This window comes from Oryctolagus cuniculus, chromosome 3 (assembly GCF_964237555.1).
Source record: "Oryctolagus cuniculus chromosome 3, mOryCun1.1, whole genome shotgun sequence".
Taxonomy (NCBI): domain Eukaryota; kingdom Metazoa; phylum Chordata; class Mammalia; order Lagomorpha; family Leporidae; genus Oryctolagus; species Oryctolagus cuniculus.
Genome location: NC_091434.1, coordinates 68199144 through 68216294, shown reverse-complemented (window position 1 = coordinate 68216294; position 17151 = coordinate 68199144). Strand labels below are relative to the sequence as shown.

The window sequence follows — 17151 nt, the reverse complement described above, 5'->3', positions numbered from 1 at the left end:
ACTTGGTGGCATCATCGTAGTTGAGCTTTAGTCTCAGATTTGAGAGTGATTGGGGTTTGGACAACTTCCCTGGCTAGAACTACAGCTGTGATTATCACACTCCAGGCCACTGCTCTCAGCAGGCTGATTGTGGATTAGAAGTGGCTATGATCTGACAGGCAGAGTATTGCCTCCACTAAAAAATACCTAGAATCGGGCCAAAGGATGTAATGGAGCATCGCTAAAGAAGTGGCCGTGGGAGTTCTCTGTGCCCTGTTATGCAGAGATCAAGAAACAAGGGGACAGAATGATTTGGCATTAGAGGGAAACTCAGTCCAGTCCCCAGGCCACTGTGGAACAAACAGTGTGTGTGGCTTTAGAGGGAGAAACAGCCAAGCTCTGCTTGCAGCCTGCCATTTATGGCTGCCTTGCTTGTTGTCTTTTCTACTATTTATGTGTTCAAGAAGTCACTAAAACCTTAGAGCAATGTGTCACCTCCATTCTCACATCAGACGAAGGTTATGAAAGAGCTCTTGCCAAGAAACAGGGAAAAGGGGGCCTAAACATTCTATCCCTCTTCCAAGCTATTCTGCATAAACACGATGTTTTCTGAGGAAGCACAGATGACCTAGCTATTGTCTTTAGGGTATTTTCCCCCCATTTATTTAGAAGGTAAAAAGAAAGCAAGAGAAGCAAGAGAGGGAGGGAGGGAGGGAGGGAGGGAGGAAGAGAGAATAGAGATTTTCCATTTCCCAAATGCCTATAACAATTAGATCTGGGCCAAGCCAAAGCTGGAAACTGGAAACTCAATCCAGGTTTCCCATGTGAGTGACAGGAAGCCAGATAGTGTAGCCATCACCCGCTGCCTCCTAGGGTGTGCATTAGCAGGAAGCTGGAATGGAGAGTGGAGCTGGACCAAAGCTGTGCGCTCCAATATGGGATGCGTTGTCCTCTGAGTATCTTAACCACTGCACCAGCACTCACCCCTCGTTGTGATCATGAGCTCAGCTTTACTGCGTTGGAAGACCCTAGTAGAAATATAATGAATGGGTGTGTGATGGGCACTACCCCACATCCCCAGGACAGTCCTCTGCTATCCCCCCAGTCCTGCACACTGCTCACCATGTCCTCTCATTTGTCCGTTCCTGTGCTCAGCTCATGCCCCAGCACCCCTTCATGTCCACACCGAGATTGTCTGTCATCCTCATGTCTTTAATGTTTTTTAGTGCTGATTATCACAGCCAAAGGATTTCAGGTCTACCCACCACAGAGCTACTTCTGCTTTCCCTCGAGCTGGCAGGTCACCCAGAAGGAGGAGAAAAGCGAGGGACAGTCACAGGGAAACCATGTGCCCAGGGCTCAGTCTCCCCACCCCGCCCCTGGGCAGCTAATGGCCAGGCAAGAATGTAGTAGCAGTCACATGCTGTATGCTGCGCTGGCCTCCCCATGGAGGCTGTTGCTGGCAGTGTGGACAAGCCCTGGCATTGGGAAGCAGCTTGGAGAATATGCAGAGGAAGCCTTACAGACTACCAGGGAAATCTTGACCTCCAGCCTAATGAGTTCTGCCGGGCAGGACCCTGTCTTCTCTCATCTTAGAGGGCCCAGTTCACAAGGCCAGCCTTCCTGTACCTGCTGAGTGTTGCTCTGCAAACTGGCCTGCCTCTCCAGAGAGCACCAGGACTTGGTTATGTCTCTTCCTCCAGCAGACGCCATCTGACGGTTGTATCCAGCTCCTGAGCTACACTGGGCCACAGGGAGCTTCCGTGCACAGTAGGAACTGGTGCTGCCTGCTCTGGGTGGGAGTAGCCCCGGGCTGGAGCTCAGGATTTGTGGGACAAAGCTGGATTTACCCACTACCCAGTTGGTCCAGTGGGAATTCCAGCCAGAATTCTTTAGGGGACTTGTGGCCAATAATTGGTTGAGAGACGGACCAGGCATTTATCTTCCTGAGGCTGTCAGCATTTGCCTCTTCTTAGAAAATATTAGTACAGTTGATAGCACTTCTTTTTTATTTACATTTTTATTAATGTAAAGAAAACAGATTTAATGTAGTTCATAGATACAATTCTAAGAATATAATGATTCTCTCTGATTCTAAATTTTTTTTTTTTTTTTTTGACAGGCAGAGTGGACAGTGAGAGAGAGAGACAGAGAGAAAGGTCTTCCTTTGCCGTTGGTTCACCCTCCAATGGCCGCCGCAGCCGGCGCGCTGCAGCCGGCGCACCGCGCTGATCCGATGGCAGGAGCCAGGAGCCAGGTGCTTTTTCCTGGTCTCCCATGGGGTGCAGGGCCCAAGCACCTGGGCCATCCTCCACTGCACTCCCTGGCCACAGCAGAGAGCTGGCCTGGAAGAGGGGCAACTGGGACAGAATCCGGCACCCCGACCGGGACTAGAACCCGGTGTGCTGGCGCCGCTAGGCGGAGGATTAGCCTAGTGAGCCGCGGCGCCGGCCTGATTCTAAATTTTTATAGTAGCATTTTTAATATACTTTATAGTCAGAGGCTTCGTGTTTCACTAAATAAAGAATTCAACAAGTAAAAAGTAGAAAGACCTCTGTTCTGCAGGAATGTAGACAAGGGCTAGAAAGAATAATCAAACCCAAAGATGTCAAGTCAAATGCCTCTGAGTCTGAAGACTGCTTCCCTCCTTTGAAGGCCACCCTCCTACACATTGATGGTTTCTGTCACTCTTCCTTCTATTGTGAGCCACAAGCTCCGACCTTGCTTTAAAAACTGACTAATTGTAACTTTGCAGGATAGATTTTTCTTTAAAGGATTCTGTTTATAACAACTTGTTCTGGCTGAAAGGCTTTCTGTGTGTTGGTTAGTTCTGAACTTGGTCTCTGCTGTGCTTCCGTTATCCATCTCTCTGAAACTTGTTGCCTCCTCCTTGGGCTCTCCTACCAGGTGAAGATAAGATGGGTGATGTGTTGTGGGGAGCAACTCGGACTAGACTAAGTTACTGGAATTAAGACTTATTCTATGCATCTGCTCTCCCACAATATGGCGCTGAGAGAAAGAGACCAAACAACCTCTACGCAGCTGCCTCATCAGTTTGACAAGCTGCAGGAGCTGATCCTGCTCCTGATTGGAGGAGAGCAGCGTGCTCGGCGTGTGGGTAGCAGAGTTGGGATTGGTGGAAGAGGACTATAAAGGAGGAGAGAGACAACATGCACCAGGAACATCTATCTGAAGGAGCACCTGAGCAGCCCCCGAGAGAGCCGGCTGGCGGTGTGCCACTCCTCCGCGGAAGTGGGGAAAGTGGCAGGGGGAGCCGCCCCTCCACGGAGGTGGAGGGGTCGGCAGCCAACCCGGGAAGGACCAGCAGCAAACCCGGGAAGGGCCGAGCAGACAAAAGAACAGCGCAGGGTCCTGTGTCGTTCCTCCGCGAATGGGGGAGCGACAATGTGTTATACAATTAGTCACCAAAGTCATTGACTCAAAGGCCTGTGATTCCAAGCCTCGGTTAGCAGATAGAACAGTAGGTGTGTTGTGGTGGGAGGTGAGGGTTCTTCATGTGTGTGCATATCCACAGTCCCCGTAAGGGGAGGTTTCAAGGTAGGAAACCCGCTTCCCAGAGCGGAAGACTCTCTGGTGGGGAAATACCAAGCACACCAAGGCTTGCTGAACACGTCTTGGTTGTATTGTTACTACTGTCAGTATTATCGTCACTATCGGCACCCCCTTGTTAAGTACCTGCTGTGTGCTGGACGTTTTTATCAGTTCTGTTCATTATCCTTTCAATGGTCCTGAAAGATGGGTGCTGTGGTCCTAATTTCCTCACCTGGGAGACTGAGGGATGTCGTGTCCCCAGGTTCACCCAGGTGGCACGTGGAAGAGTCAGAAGGAAGACGCCAGCTTGAGGGAGTCCAGTGTCTGTACATTTTCCGTAACATCAGAGGTCCTTGGTTTTTTCCACTGGAGTTCCTGAGTGCAGAGAAAATCAATACATCATGCCTGGGGTCTAGACCCTTTGTAGCTAGGAGTAGCCAGCAGCCAGCTCAGAGTTTCTTTGAAGTCTCATGCTTTAATCTTTAAAATTTATGCAAATGTTGCTTTCTACTCCATAATGTAAAAGCATAAAAATAATCCTTTAAACTACTTGACACAGAATAAAATTTTAAGCTCCAGGAAGAGCTCCTATTTGTCCTTCTCTCACCCCTTTTTGCCCTGCTGGGGGCCACACTGCGGGGGCCACACACCTCGGTTGGAGAGAATCAGCATCGCACTGCAATGCATCTCAGTTAAGATCTTAACATGCATTCTGTTGACACATCTCTCAGTTGTGGAGCAGTGTGTCCCCTGGCCAAACCACAACCATAGAACTCACTACTGAATAGAGAGTGGAGTCCAGAAGACAGATCCTAAATTGGTCTCAGTCCGTTCTTCATGGAGATCTGTGAGTGATTCCTGTCTGGCTGGAAGTCTAGAGATGATTTAACCTTGTGGTTTGTAAATCTTTACTTTTTAGAAGCCAAAGCCATTTTTTTAAAAGGAAATGACTCTGGAACTCTAATTTATGAAGCAAATATAAGTGAAGACCCTGCAGTTGCCATAAGGGTGGAAAGCCATGCTTGCATAGTATGCTGTTTCCTGGGCATATTCCAGTGGACCCCTGGTTCGGGTTTTAAGCACCTACTCTGCTAACAGACTGAAGCCAGGAGGCTTGAACGACTTGACTGCATTGGCCCGCCTGATCAGTGACAAAGCCAGAGAGCATATAACCAAGCCTGCCAAGGAGTTTTAGAATCTTGAAGGCCCTAGTGGCTTTTTTGTTATTTAGAGTTTGAGTGTCTGGTTTTCTACCTGTCCTCCGAGGTCCTGAGGGCTGGGAAATGGCGTGTTCAGGAGTCCTTCAACCAGGAGCAGCCCACACAGGGCAGGGGAGCCTTGCTGGTGACAGTGAGACCGACACCATGGACCTTGAGACAGAATGAATCCAGGCTGGTGGTCTGCTCTGCCCTGCTCCCCACCTAGCCCAGAAAGGGCCTGCTGGAAGCTTCTCTGGACATGCACTGTGTAACAGAAAAGCAGCAGCTGTCCTGCCTGAGGTCCATGTCCTGCAGGCCAAGGTGCATGAGTTGGGGCAACACTAGAGCCCTCTCTTGCTATCTCCTGCTCTAGGCTCGGATTTGGACTTCTCTTATTTGCAACTGCCTATTGATTTTTCTCTGCACTTCACCAGTGTTTGAGCACTTGAGTTAAAGGCATGGCCCTTCCCTAAGTACCCGGGGATTTGAAAAATGACTGAATGAAGCCACTGGAGCTGTGAAGGGGCTGGAGTGTGTCGGGAGCCAATGAAAGGCTTTATAGGGAGAGGTCAGCAGGGTCTCAAAGAGGAAACTGGCAAGGAGCTCAGCTGGGCACTGCACACCCAGCACCTGGGGTGTGGAAGGTGTGAGGGGTGATGTTGAGCAACTGCCACAAAGACATGCTGGGTTAGAGTGGACACTCAGGCTCCTGGCCGTGAAGACACCCCCAGCCCACATCCGAGTGCCTGGCTTAGGCTGTTGATTTGCTTCCTGCTAAAGCAGACCCTGGCTCAGGTAGTTGGGTTTATGCTGCCCACAGGGGAGACCTAGATTGAGGTCCTGGCTCCCAGCTTTGGCCCCACTGCAGTCTTGGTTGTTGTGGGCATTGGGGGAATGAATAAGCCGATGGGAGTTCTTTTTGTCCATCTTTCTAGCAAGTAAATAAATAAACGCAATCTATTGCATCACTCTAAAAAAAAAAAAAAAACTGCTGACCCCAGGTTTATGCTGATTCATATGGACAGGCTGTGTAATTATGACTTTGGGAATGCCCTAGAGCTCTATTTTATATTTTGTTTATTTTAATCAAAATAATCATATATTGTACCTATTTATCTGGTATTATATGATGTTGTGATACATACATGGATGGTACAATGTTCAAATGAGGACCAGCATATCTATCACCCCAAACATTTTTTTCTTTGTAGTGAAAACAAAAGAAAATCTTTTCTTCTAGCATTTCTGCAATATATAGCATTTATCTCTTCTGCCCGGGAACACCAGGACTCCTGTTCCCATCCAGCAGTAACGTGGTGCCGTTTGATCTTTCCCCATCCCTCCCTCTGCCTTGAACTGACTTTTGTATTTCTCTAAGGACAGCAACTTTTCCACAATCCAGGTTTACTGATGCAGCCATGTCTGTGATCCCTAGAACTCCAGGAGCCCTGTGAGAAGGCAGCCCAGCATCTGGCTCCCGAAAACTCTGTACCTCTGGAGAGTTTTCACAAAGGGCAGTACTCCCACCTTCACGTGCCGCTCTGAGACAGGGCTGCATGCTTCCTCCACTGCTGTCATCATCCCTCGTGGCTAGGTGCCATGTGCCCTCTGTTGGGCGATGCTGAACACCTCTGCAGGCTGACCCCACCTGTCAGTCCTACTAGACACAGAGATGATCCCATGGCCTCAGCGTTCCCTTAACCAGGAGGGAACTATGCGTGGGTTCCCAAACCTGAACCCTTGGCCCTCATCTGTTCCAGGCCACACAGACATAGCACCATCTGGTTAAGTGTTTGTCACATACAAACCTAGCATCCCTGTGCCCCATTGCCTCTCTAATAACCTTCAGGGAGTTTCTCCCCTGAACCCTAAGAACACCACTCTGAGAACCTCCGACTCTGCAGATAGCTTGTTGAAGGTGGCTCACTGGTATTCCAAGGTGATCTTCTAGCCATGCCTATCCACCAGAGAAGCCAGAACTGCAGGTTTCTCACATTTACTCTTGGGGGGGAATGGGACCTGTTCCTCTGTCCCTAGTTGTCTAACAAACCACGCCCAATCTAGTGGCACAGGATTAGCACCATTTTATCACATGTGCAGCTACTCTGAGTCAAGAACCCTGAAAGGGCATGGAGGGTGGCTTGTCTCTGCCCTACGCTGGCTTGACCTCAGCAGGGGAAGTGAGAATGGCTGGAGTTGATCTGAGCGCCGGGAAGCTAGCGCCATTGGGAGGCTTCCGAGGTAGGGCTCAGTTTCGCTGTTGACCAGAACACCTCTGCATACCATCTCCATGGAGTGTAGGCTCCTCCCAGCATGGCAGACGGCTTCTGAGAGGCAGACCCCAAGGACAGCAAGTGTGGAAGCTGCAGGGTTTCTTCTGATCTAGCCTGAGAAGTCACTTTGCATTGTATGCACTGCATTCTGTTGGTTACAAGAGAACATGAAGATCAGTTCATGTTCCAGGCCAGGGGGAAGCAGATGTTTGCCTTTGGTGAAGGAGAGGGTCACATTTTAGGAAAATGAATGGGACGAGACAATGTTGCGGTCCCTTTGAGAAAATGCAGAGGGTCTCGGCCCACTATGTGGGCACAGCTTATGCCTCTACCATATGCAAAATGCGTTTTCTCCTCTGCTGAGACCTCCCAAGTCTTTTCCTGTTATGGTATTGACTCAAAGTCCAGGACCCATCATTTGAATCGGGTCCAGATGTGGATGAGGCACTGGGGAGGCGACTTCTCAGGTACTGTTCCCTGAGTTTGCTTCTTCTCAAGCTGACACCCATGAATAAAAGAGACAAGTTACACGCACCCCACACCCAACAACAATGGGCAGAAGGGATAGAGAAGCTGTGACAGGCACTCCCATTCAAATAAGGGGAGGGGATGGGCATGCAGACCACCAGCACCAGTGCATGGCAACTCTGAAGCTGCTTGGTTAGGTAAGGTTCAATACCACTCCTTGGTGTGGGAAGGGGGCGGGTTCTGTGGCTCCTACTGTGCCTTGTGGGCTTTTCTTTCTACCTTTGAGTCATCTTCCCCTGTCATAAGAAATGGTCTGTGTTGCACTGAGTCATTTTCTCAGCCTGCTTCCTACTCATACAACTTCAGAAATCCAAAACATACGTTTTATTATGCACTGTCTCTGTGTCAAGCCAAGATGGTGTGATTTGTTTCAGATGTTGGTGTGTTTCTGATGTATTCATTATAATCTACCCCGTCAAAAGCCACACCCACAGCTATCTTGGCCTTTCTCTACCTTGGACCCTCTTTGAGGTTGCTGTGATATAATATCCTCTGGATTCTCTAAAAGTCCTATCTATAATAACTCATGGCCCTGCACCTTACACCTTCCTGAAGTTGTGGGAAAGCAGTTTGCCATCACAACCCGGCCTCTGCGCTCTGAGGCTGCCTTTGCCTGCTGGTGCTCTATATTTGCTCTTTGACAGGAGGCCCTGTCTTTCTTTGAAAATCTTTCACTGGAAGAGACTGGAGAAGACAAATAGCTGTAGTATTGGACTTTATGCATCCTGGATCCTAATTTATATTTACTCTAAGTTCTGCTTTCAAACTAAATGACTCCTTTGCCAGCTCTTCTGCCTCTGCACCCTTCCAGCATAGACAAGAAAGCAGAGGCCACTTGGCATTCTGCCTGGAAATCTCCTTAGCCCAAGAAAGCCTCAGCTCGCTAGGTACATTTTCCATTTTCCACATTACTGTGGGCATTGATTTTGCTAAACTTTTCACCCTTCCCCGACAAGGGTCCGCGTGCTCCATCTTGCGCTTGCCTTTGAGCCCACGTCAATAGTCTCCTTGGGCCCCATCGGGCTCCCCCTACCTTCCAGTCCCACAGTTAACAACCCATGGTATAGGTGTTGCCGCCATACCACCCCGCTTTCAGATGCCAGATTCTCTTCTAGTTGTCTCTGCATAGCAAACTACGCCAAACCTAATGGAATCCACCGACAACCATTTTACCCTGCCCGCAGGTTGGGGTCATTGAGCAAGCAAGGTGACTGGAATGGCTGGCGGGGGCTTGACTGGCTGGGAGCTGGAAATCTTTGGCGACTTCGTCAGTCCTTTATTGGCTGCTGGGCTGGGAGTTTTCAAGGCTGAGACCAACTGAGATGGCTGAACAGAGTGCTCACGTCACTTTTATTTTTCTTAATTCTTTCCTTTTTTTTTTTTTAATGGTTTTGATTGTGTGGCTTTTCATTTTGTTTGCTTATTGCTTTAGCAGTGGAACCTTTTCTTCCAATGAAGTCTAGTATAGAAGTTCAAAAATAAATGTATAAGAGGGAAGAGCATTAACTGCTCTGATGTCCTACAAGTAACAGTGACACATGGCACAAACATCAGGAGTTCTAAAAGATGCACGGTGAGAACCAAGTCTCTCTGCCTTGACCCTCAGTTCCCCTGGTGTGCTTTCCAGAGGCATTGGTTGTTACCACTTTCTTGTGTGTCTGTCAAGAGATAGTCTAGCATTTACAAATCTTATGCATGTTCACACACACATCTTTTCTTTCTTTCTTTTTTTTTTTTTTTAAAGAGAGGGATCTACTATCTGTTGGTTCACTCTCAAAATGGCCATGAGGGCCAGGGCCTGACCAGGCTGAAGCCAAGAGCCAGCAGCTCCATCTGGGTCTCCCACGTGGCTAAGGAGCCCAAGGACTTGCTGCCTTCCCAGGCACGTCAGTAAGGAGCTGGACTGGAAGCAGAGCCACTGGGACTCAAACCAGCACCCATAGGGGATACCAGGGTTGCAGGCAGCAACTGTACCTGCTATGCCATAGCGCCGCCCCCACCACTCCCAGGTGCACATCTATTCTTTTATCCTTACAAAATGATAACATAGTATACACACCTGATTCAGGTTATTTCTTTCAGATTTGAAAATATATTGTGAGGGCAGGTGCTTGACCCAGCAGTTAAGATGCCTGCATCCCACATTTATATACCTGAGTTCAATTCCTGGTTGTGGCTCCTGACTCCAGCTTCCCACCTATGTAGACTCTTCTTATGCAGACTCGGCTTTATTCTTTTTCATACCTGCATACTATTCCCATCTTATCAAGAAATGGTCCATTATCACCTACTTATTGGGAAGTAACCCAGTGTCCTCTACTGTGGACATTTGAGTTATCTGGTGTTTGTAATTGTTGCTGTGTTTACTATTGCAAGCAGGCAGCAGTGTATACATTTGTATTCAAAAGAAGGCTCCACATCTGCTCCCTCCAGGAGGTACCTGACTCAATCAAGGAGATGCGTGTTTTAAAATCCGATAAATGCTTCCAAATTGCTTTGTCCTGAGGTTGTCTCATTTTACACTCCCATAAGCAATATTTGAGAGACCCTGTTTTTGCCACTCTCATCAGCAGTATGTGAGCAAGCTTATTGAAACTGTGCCAACTCTGACAGGTAAAAGATGATCCTGCACTGTTAACATGCCTCTCTGTTATGAGTGAGGTTCAGCTTCCTTCATGGGATATTTTGCTTCATAGACTGCTTTTGAACTTGTTCTTGGGAAATGAAATGGTGTCCAAAGGTCAAGCAGTACGCAAATGATTTAGGAATACTGAATTTTTGATATCAATATTATTCCAATCAGTTGTTTTCAACATAATGTAGATTCTCTGCCAGATGCTATGTAAGAAATTAGTTTCTCAGGTTTACTGATGCTTGCTCAAAAGTTCTCCATCGTGGGACAGGCATTTAGTTCAGCAGTTAAGACACTGTTTGGGATGCCCCCTTCACATACTGGAGTGCCTGCGTTTGAGTCACCACTCTGCATCCAATCCAGATTCCTGCTAATGTGCACCCTGGGAAGCCGCAGGTACTCAGTACTCAGGCCCTTGCTACTCGCATGGGAGACCCAATTAGAGTTCTGAGATTCTGGCTTCAGGTTGGCCCAGCCCTGGCTGTTGCAGGCATTTAGGGAGTGAATTAGGAATTTGAGATGCTCTCTTTCTCTCTCTCTCTAAGAAATAAAAATAAAACTTTAAAAACTGTCCCATAAGTATTAAAAGGTTGTCTTTGTGTTGTAAGTATAAAGATTTCAATCCTATTTTTGTAAGCTCTACAATATTAAAAGCTGTTGTACTGAAACCGATGTTGTCTTATTAAATGAACGACTTTTTTAAAATTAGATTCAGCACTGGCATTTATGAAACAATTAGAAATTTGAATATCAACTGGATATTTTTGAGCTGTTATCTTTTCTAGCTGTGATAATGATATTGGGATTTTGTTTGAAAAAAAGAATGTATCTTTTAAAGATGCCTACTGAAATATTTATGGACTAAATGATATGGTTATCTGGGATTTGCTTCAAAGTAATTTTGGAAAGGGTAACATTGGCTGTAAGTTAATAATTATTGAAACTGGATATGGAGTAGTGGTGTGCTGTTTTTCTAAGTCTTTGACATTTTCTAGAAAATGTAGAACTTGAAAAAACATGAGGTTCCTATCACGTGCAAGACATAGTGACTTGTGTTTCAGAAAATAGCTCTCAAGCCTAAGAGACCTTGCTCTACATGTTCTCTGCACTGAGCCCAATGCGCTGGACGTTGTTGGCACACAGTAGGCACTCAACACACACAGTTCAGTTCCCAAAGGGCTGCTCTGCTTTCCCCTCTCCCCAGTGGTGGCTGTGATGATACGCTCCGTGTCAGAGCAGCAGGCCGAGTGATGGGGTTTGAAGGAAGATGGAGTCTGGTGCATTCAAGAACCAGATGGTTGCTTCCAGGGATTTCCCGGGCCTTGGCATTGAGCTTCCTGAGATGAGGGAATCCAAGACAGCATTTCTAAGCAAAGGACAGTGACCCGTGTTACATGAATTATCTCTTAGGAGCTTCTTAGGGAGTTGCTGGGAGTGACAGGGATAACACAGAAAGCTACGGGGAGATGTGATCATCACAAAACCTTCTTAGAACATAACCAGCCCTCACCTACTCTCCCTGAGCCACTTTCGCTTAAAGTGCATAACAGTAGGGTGCCCAGAAATGTGCTTAATAATGTCCTCTCATGAATAAGGGGTGATGTCGTGAGCAAGGAGAGACTCCGAGCTGGGCAGTCATCAAGGGCAAGGTCAGGAGGGCAGGCTGACGTGTTGGTCCCGTGGGTATGTTTCAGAATTAGCCAGCTCAGAAGCAGGGAGAATCGTGATTCTAATGTTTGCATGCAGGTGTCCGTGTAGTTGCCGCAGGATGAGAAGAAAGAAAGATTAAAAGAAAAAAAACCAGTGAGTCACATCTTGCCTGGAAGAAGGCTCTTTTGAGAAAGCCTCCACGCTAGGTTGCAAGCACCATTCGCATCTTCCTCATGGGCCAGATGGTTGCTGGATGCTTTGCGTTGCCCTTTGTCACAGATGAAGTCTGTGCTGACACCCGTGGAAGCATGATGGAGTGCTGACCCTTTCGGGTGGCATTTAACATGTATGTGCCATTGTGATTTAAACCACAAATACACGTGGCACCATGCACTAAACGCAGTTGCCGGGCTTCCCTGCTGAGAAGAGAGGGGGCTGCCCAGTGGCCCTCCAGGGGTAGGCAATGCCACCCCCTCTAGTTGGATGATCCAGATTGCTTGATGCCCACCATGCCTGGTCCCCCCCAAACCTTGCAGACTACTGGGGCTAATCTCCCTTGCCGGGCCCCGCATTTCAGAGCACGCCAGGACCAGAACTCAGGGAAATACACTTCAGGAGAATCCAAACAGACCTGCACTGAGCCCACCTCTTTTATCTAATGACACCCCGGAAGTTCTTTGGAGGTCCCGTAACAGGCAGGTGTACCGCGTAAAAGGAAGTGGCTGAATGGAAGCGAATCAGCGCCTTTCAAACAGACACTTTTTCAGACGTGCATTTCTTTTGGCTTTGCAAGTAGCTGATTCAGTGCCATTCACCTATTAAAAAGGCAGCGCATTTTTCTCTGCAGCTACAGAATCCAAGGGCCTTTTCCCTCTACCAAAATCTGAGCATGTGTTTGTAGAGGGTGGAGGGCAGGGGGGTTGGGGATGCAGGAGGTTCAACCAGCCAGAAGTGCATGACTGAACCAGCTGAGACACAGCCGCCCCCCAGGCAGGGGTTTAGAACACGGGGTCTTTCTAAGACTGGCTCCTATAAATGCAAGGCTTAGATGCTTCCTGAAGCCCAATGTTTCTGCTTTTCATCATGTAAATAAACCAATGCTCCATGCAGGTAAATACCTCTGCACTGAGTGTACCCTCTTGTCTTTCAGAAATACCGACAGTATATGGCAGGACTTCTGGCTCCTCCTTATGGGGTTATGGAAACAGGCTCTAACAACGACAGTAAGTGACAAACGTGTACATCTTGTATGCAGAGGTTTGTGGGGGTGGTGTGTGCTTTCAAGTGGCAAAAAAATCCATCGTGCACCAGCCTGACACACTGGAGGTCCAGGCTCTTTTGTGGGCAAACTTATACCTGGGGTATTTTTGCAAACCTGAGGTGGTGTTTACTTTGTGGTCTTAGCTAATAGAAGGAGGTTTATCGGCTGGAGCTGGAGCTGGATCATCCTCAGAACACGAGGCCTTCATCCTATAGTGAAATCCAGTGTTGCTCAGTGCGCTTTGGGGAATGGGATTTGTGAACCATCTTGGTCTCGGTCACTTCTAGATACCCAAGAGCCCTATCTCTTACTTGTTTTGGCTCAGCTGGTCAAGGATAGAAGCAGTGGGAGGCAGATTCTTAAATCATGGCCTCTTCAAATGCGGGTGCCCCTGTAGACATCAGGGTGCAGGGTGACACGGGAGGGTGGTGGAAAGCTAATTTGCTCAGGGATCTGCAGTAATCATCGCACCACGGATTTGTGTATCAAAACAACATGTTGTACACCTTAGAGATACATGGTGATATTATGTAGTAGATACATAAAATAAATCATCCACGCCCTGATCCGCGATCAGTCTCAAGGAAGCTTTGTTCTGTCTCTGCTCTTTTCTAGTGGGCGCCCACTGCACTTAAAGCACTCCCATGTCGTCTGTCTGTCCGTTCCGGCGTGGGGTGGTGTCTGAGGCCTCTTCTGCTGGGAGTTGCTCCATTGTCCGAGTCCCTTTTTAAGCTCGTGTGTGCATCGGGGCCCAAGGTGCCCAGTGCCGGGGAGTATCAGGCAGTGCTCCCACCCCAGGCACCCTCAGAGCCATGGAGTCACCCTCTCATGCCCATCCTAGCTCCTGGAACTCCCCCCTCCCTCCCAGCCCTGTCCCTTTCTGCAGGCGGCTCTCTGCCCTGCCTGGCCAGCAGCTTGAAGGCGCTGTCTCCCTTTCCTGCCTTCCTCTGCCTTCTCTCCCCCTCTGCCTACAGAGTGTGAGGGAGGGATGAGTGTTTCTGTCCTATCCTCCTTATTCTTGGCTTTTCTCCTCCCCTGGCTGAGCCGGGGGCTGGCTGGCTGGTTAGGAGGGTCCGGCTTGAAATTCCAGCTGTGCTGTGTCCCCCAGCTGTGTGGCCTGGGCCAGGGCACCTAGTCTCCCTGTGCCTCTGTTTCCTCAGAGGGCTGTTGTGAGGCTTAGCTGAATCTGAACAAGTCACAAGAGTGCTGGGTACGTAATAGGCACCCAAATGGTGGTAGCTATTAAGCCCTCACCCCAGTCACTCTTGCACCCCGCAAAGTCTTGACTCTGCCCCTACTTCTTGAATAAACCACTCTACCATCCAATCACGACTCCCGCTACCCCTTCCCTCTGGGTCTCACTGAGTCTTTCCATGTTCAAGTCTCTGTGGGTCCCAGGCACCCACTGTGTTGTCCTGGCTTGCTTGGTCACCGGCCATGCGCATTTTTGTCTGTCTAATGGTGCTGTGGCCCATCCGCCCAGAGTCCCCATATTATATTACCCCGGGGTCTAACCTTGCACACTCTTTCTTTCCTTCGCACTTTCCCCTTGACCCTCCCGTCCTTCTCAGCAACTGATAAACTGCCTCCCACGTGAGCACCTTTGTTGGGTTCCTCCAGGGCAGCCTCACTTTCCAAATGACAACCTAGCATCTTTCTTCCTGGGTGCCCTGCTGCCCCCCAACCTCCTGAGCTCAATAAGGGAACACATCCTGATCCCCCTACGTCCAGGCCACCCTCCTGGGAGGCCCATTTCCAGCACCTCTGCCGTTCTCTTTCTCTACTAGGCACAAAAACCTCAACCAGCTCTGGGTTCCTCCTCCTCTGCCCGCCTTCCGCAGAGACCCCTCGGCTGTCCACTGCCTCACCTCCCTTTGCAGTGCCCCTGGTCTTTCATGCCCATTCCCTCTGCAGCCACCAGGTGCAGGCGCAACTGACCAAACCCTCGGTGTCACAGCTTTGGTCTACCCAGCATCTGATTTCCACATAACTTTTTATTTATATTTTATTATGAACAGTTTCAAGCATACAGAAAGCAGAAAGAATGGTGCACTGAGCACCTTCACTTTAATTACTGTTATTTAATAGAAATATTTTTGTGCTTTGGTATTGTTTATTGTTAATAAATGTATATGTACTTTAAGATTAATATTTTTGCCATATTTCTCTCTTTCATCACATTTTACCTCAAATACTTCAAGAGGAATTGTTTTAAAGTAAAGACTTTTCCATATATAATCACTTTATCTGGAAAAAAATATATATATATATTACTTCCTCACCTATTAACTGATTAATGATTTTTCCTAATAATGCCCACCACCCAGTCCATACTCAGATTTCCCAATCTGAATGTTTCTCACTGATCACTCCAGTAACTGGACTTTAGTCAATGACCCTACATTGCCCCTTGTTGTAAATATCTTTTACTTTTTAACATTTTCTTCCTTCCTTGTTCCTATTCCTGTTTCTGTGCTACTGCCTCAAATTATTTACTGATTGTCCATTGCCTGCCCTGGAAGGTGAAATTGCAAAGCCCAACTTTCAAGTCCCTCCTTGGCCAAATTCATCCCTCTTCAGTCGTATTTCTCCACAGATACCCTAATTGCCAACCACTCAGATATGCTGATTTGTGGAACACTGCATTGATTTTATTGAACCTTGTAGGAAGTAATCTTCATTTATACTCCTCTACTTCTCAGATGATGAACTTTGACCCTTGCAAATGGCTGCGGCTGGTTGGATGGATGGGTTGGAGGGATGGATGATAGGTAGAGATTGGATGGAGAGATGGAAGGATGATTGATGGATGGTGGGTGGATGATAAATGTATGGCTTCAGATGTTTGGTCACCCTCACTCCTTCTGACACATATAGGAAGGGATGACAAACATGCACATTAATCCTTTCTGCTTCAAACGACAACCCCTTCAATCTCCCTGCTTTCTGCCTGAGATTCTGTCCTGGTGCTACCCGCTCTGGAGGTCAGATGTTTAATTAGGAATGTTTCCAAGCAGTCTTCCATTCTTACCCTTCTTACATACCCTACCACTGCCTATTAGGTTGGGTACTTAGTTCTTTTAATGCTAATATTACTATCCTGAATGTACCCAGACAAACACAATGACTGTTTACCAGAATGTAGAAGTACTATATTTTTGCATTGCAAGCCACTTCCCACTGCCCCACTGGTTGGAAGCTAGATGCAAGCCACAGCCAAACCCTTACCTCCATGGTTCTGTCTGCAGTAGAAGGTCACTTGTGCCTGCTGCACTAGGGACATTAAGCTCTGTTGGAGCTGTGAACCTTTTGGTGTGCATCCCTCCCATGTCATCTGGGGTCGCAGCTCCAAAGGAAGCGACAAGAAATGGGGGCTGCCTGTGATAGATGCACAGGAAATGCTTGTCGGCAAATGATCACATGATGAGTAATGAACTTTCTCACTAAGAAAAGTGAGATAGCCCTGGAAGGAGCCACCGGCCGGCCCAGGCCTGCCTTGAATCGGCAGGAGGTTGCTTTGCTCAACATGGAAGATGTGTTGTGATAGCTTTTATGTGTCCCTTGTCTCTAGGTTCAAGTCGCTGGAGAGTGGGAGGTGCTTCAGAGTTGATATGTCTGAAATTCTGAGTGTTCTGGAGTCCAAACCGTTAGAATGAGTTGCTCACATTGAGTAAATCAATCTGTGCTGGGTTTCACCTCTGGGAAAGCAAAGCAAGTGGCCAAGAAGCAAAACAAACATGAATTTTATTTTTCTGGGCACATAGCCCTGCTCGTCATCCATTGATTGATTTACATTACAGATTTTGATCTGTTGTATTATTTCTCTGAGTAACATTATTTAAGTTCTTATGGAAACACAACTTAAAAACACTAAAATGTTACTTGGGTTGGGGCAGCAAAGGACTTCTGTTCCATTTTACAGGTTGAGCTTACAATTCACGACCTTTCTCTCTGTCTTTTTCCTCTAGGAATTCCTGACAAGGAGAACGTGAGTAGCTCCTCTCTGCCTAGCTTCTAAAATCTGTCATAAGGTAAAATGTAATCACGGTACCTCTACCAGCAAAGAGAGTTCTTGAA

General features: G+C 47.8%; 1 protein-coding gene across 11 annotated transcripts in view; it reads left to right on the top strand.

Annotated features, from left to right (window-relative positions):
• The window catches only part of RAPGEF4 (Rap guanine nucleotide exchange factor 4), a 328804-nt gene that overhangs the window by 178042 nt on the left and 133611 nt on the right, over positions 1 to 17151 (top strand). For 9 of the 11 annotated variants that reach the window (XM_070070679.1, XM_002712290.5, XM_070070683.1 and 6 more), the window contains 2 exons: positions 12964 to 13036; positions 17043 to 17062. In XM_070070679.1, the coding sequence (XP_069926780.1) occupies positions 12964 to 13036; positions 17043 to 17062 (93 nt within the window). Of the gene's footprint in view, positions 1 to 767; positions 1699 to 1728; positions 1750 to 12963; positions 13037 to 17042; positions 17063 to 17151 lie in introns of those variants that run through there. The other 2 variants (XM_070070682.1, XM_070070681.1) reach the window with 2 other exon arrangements.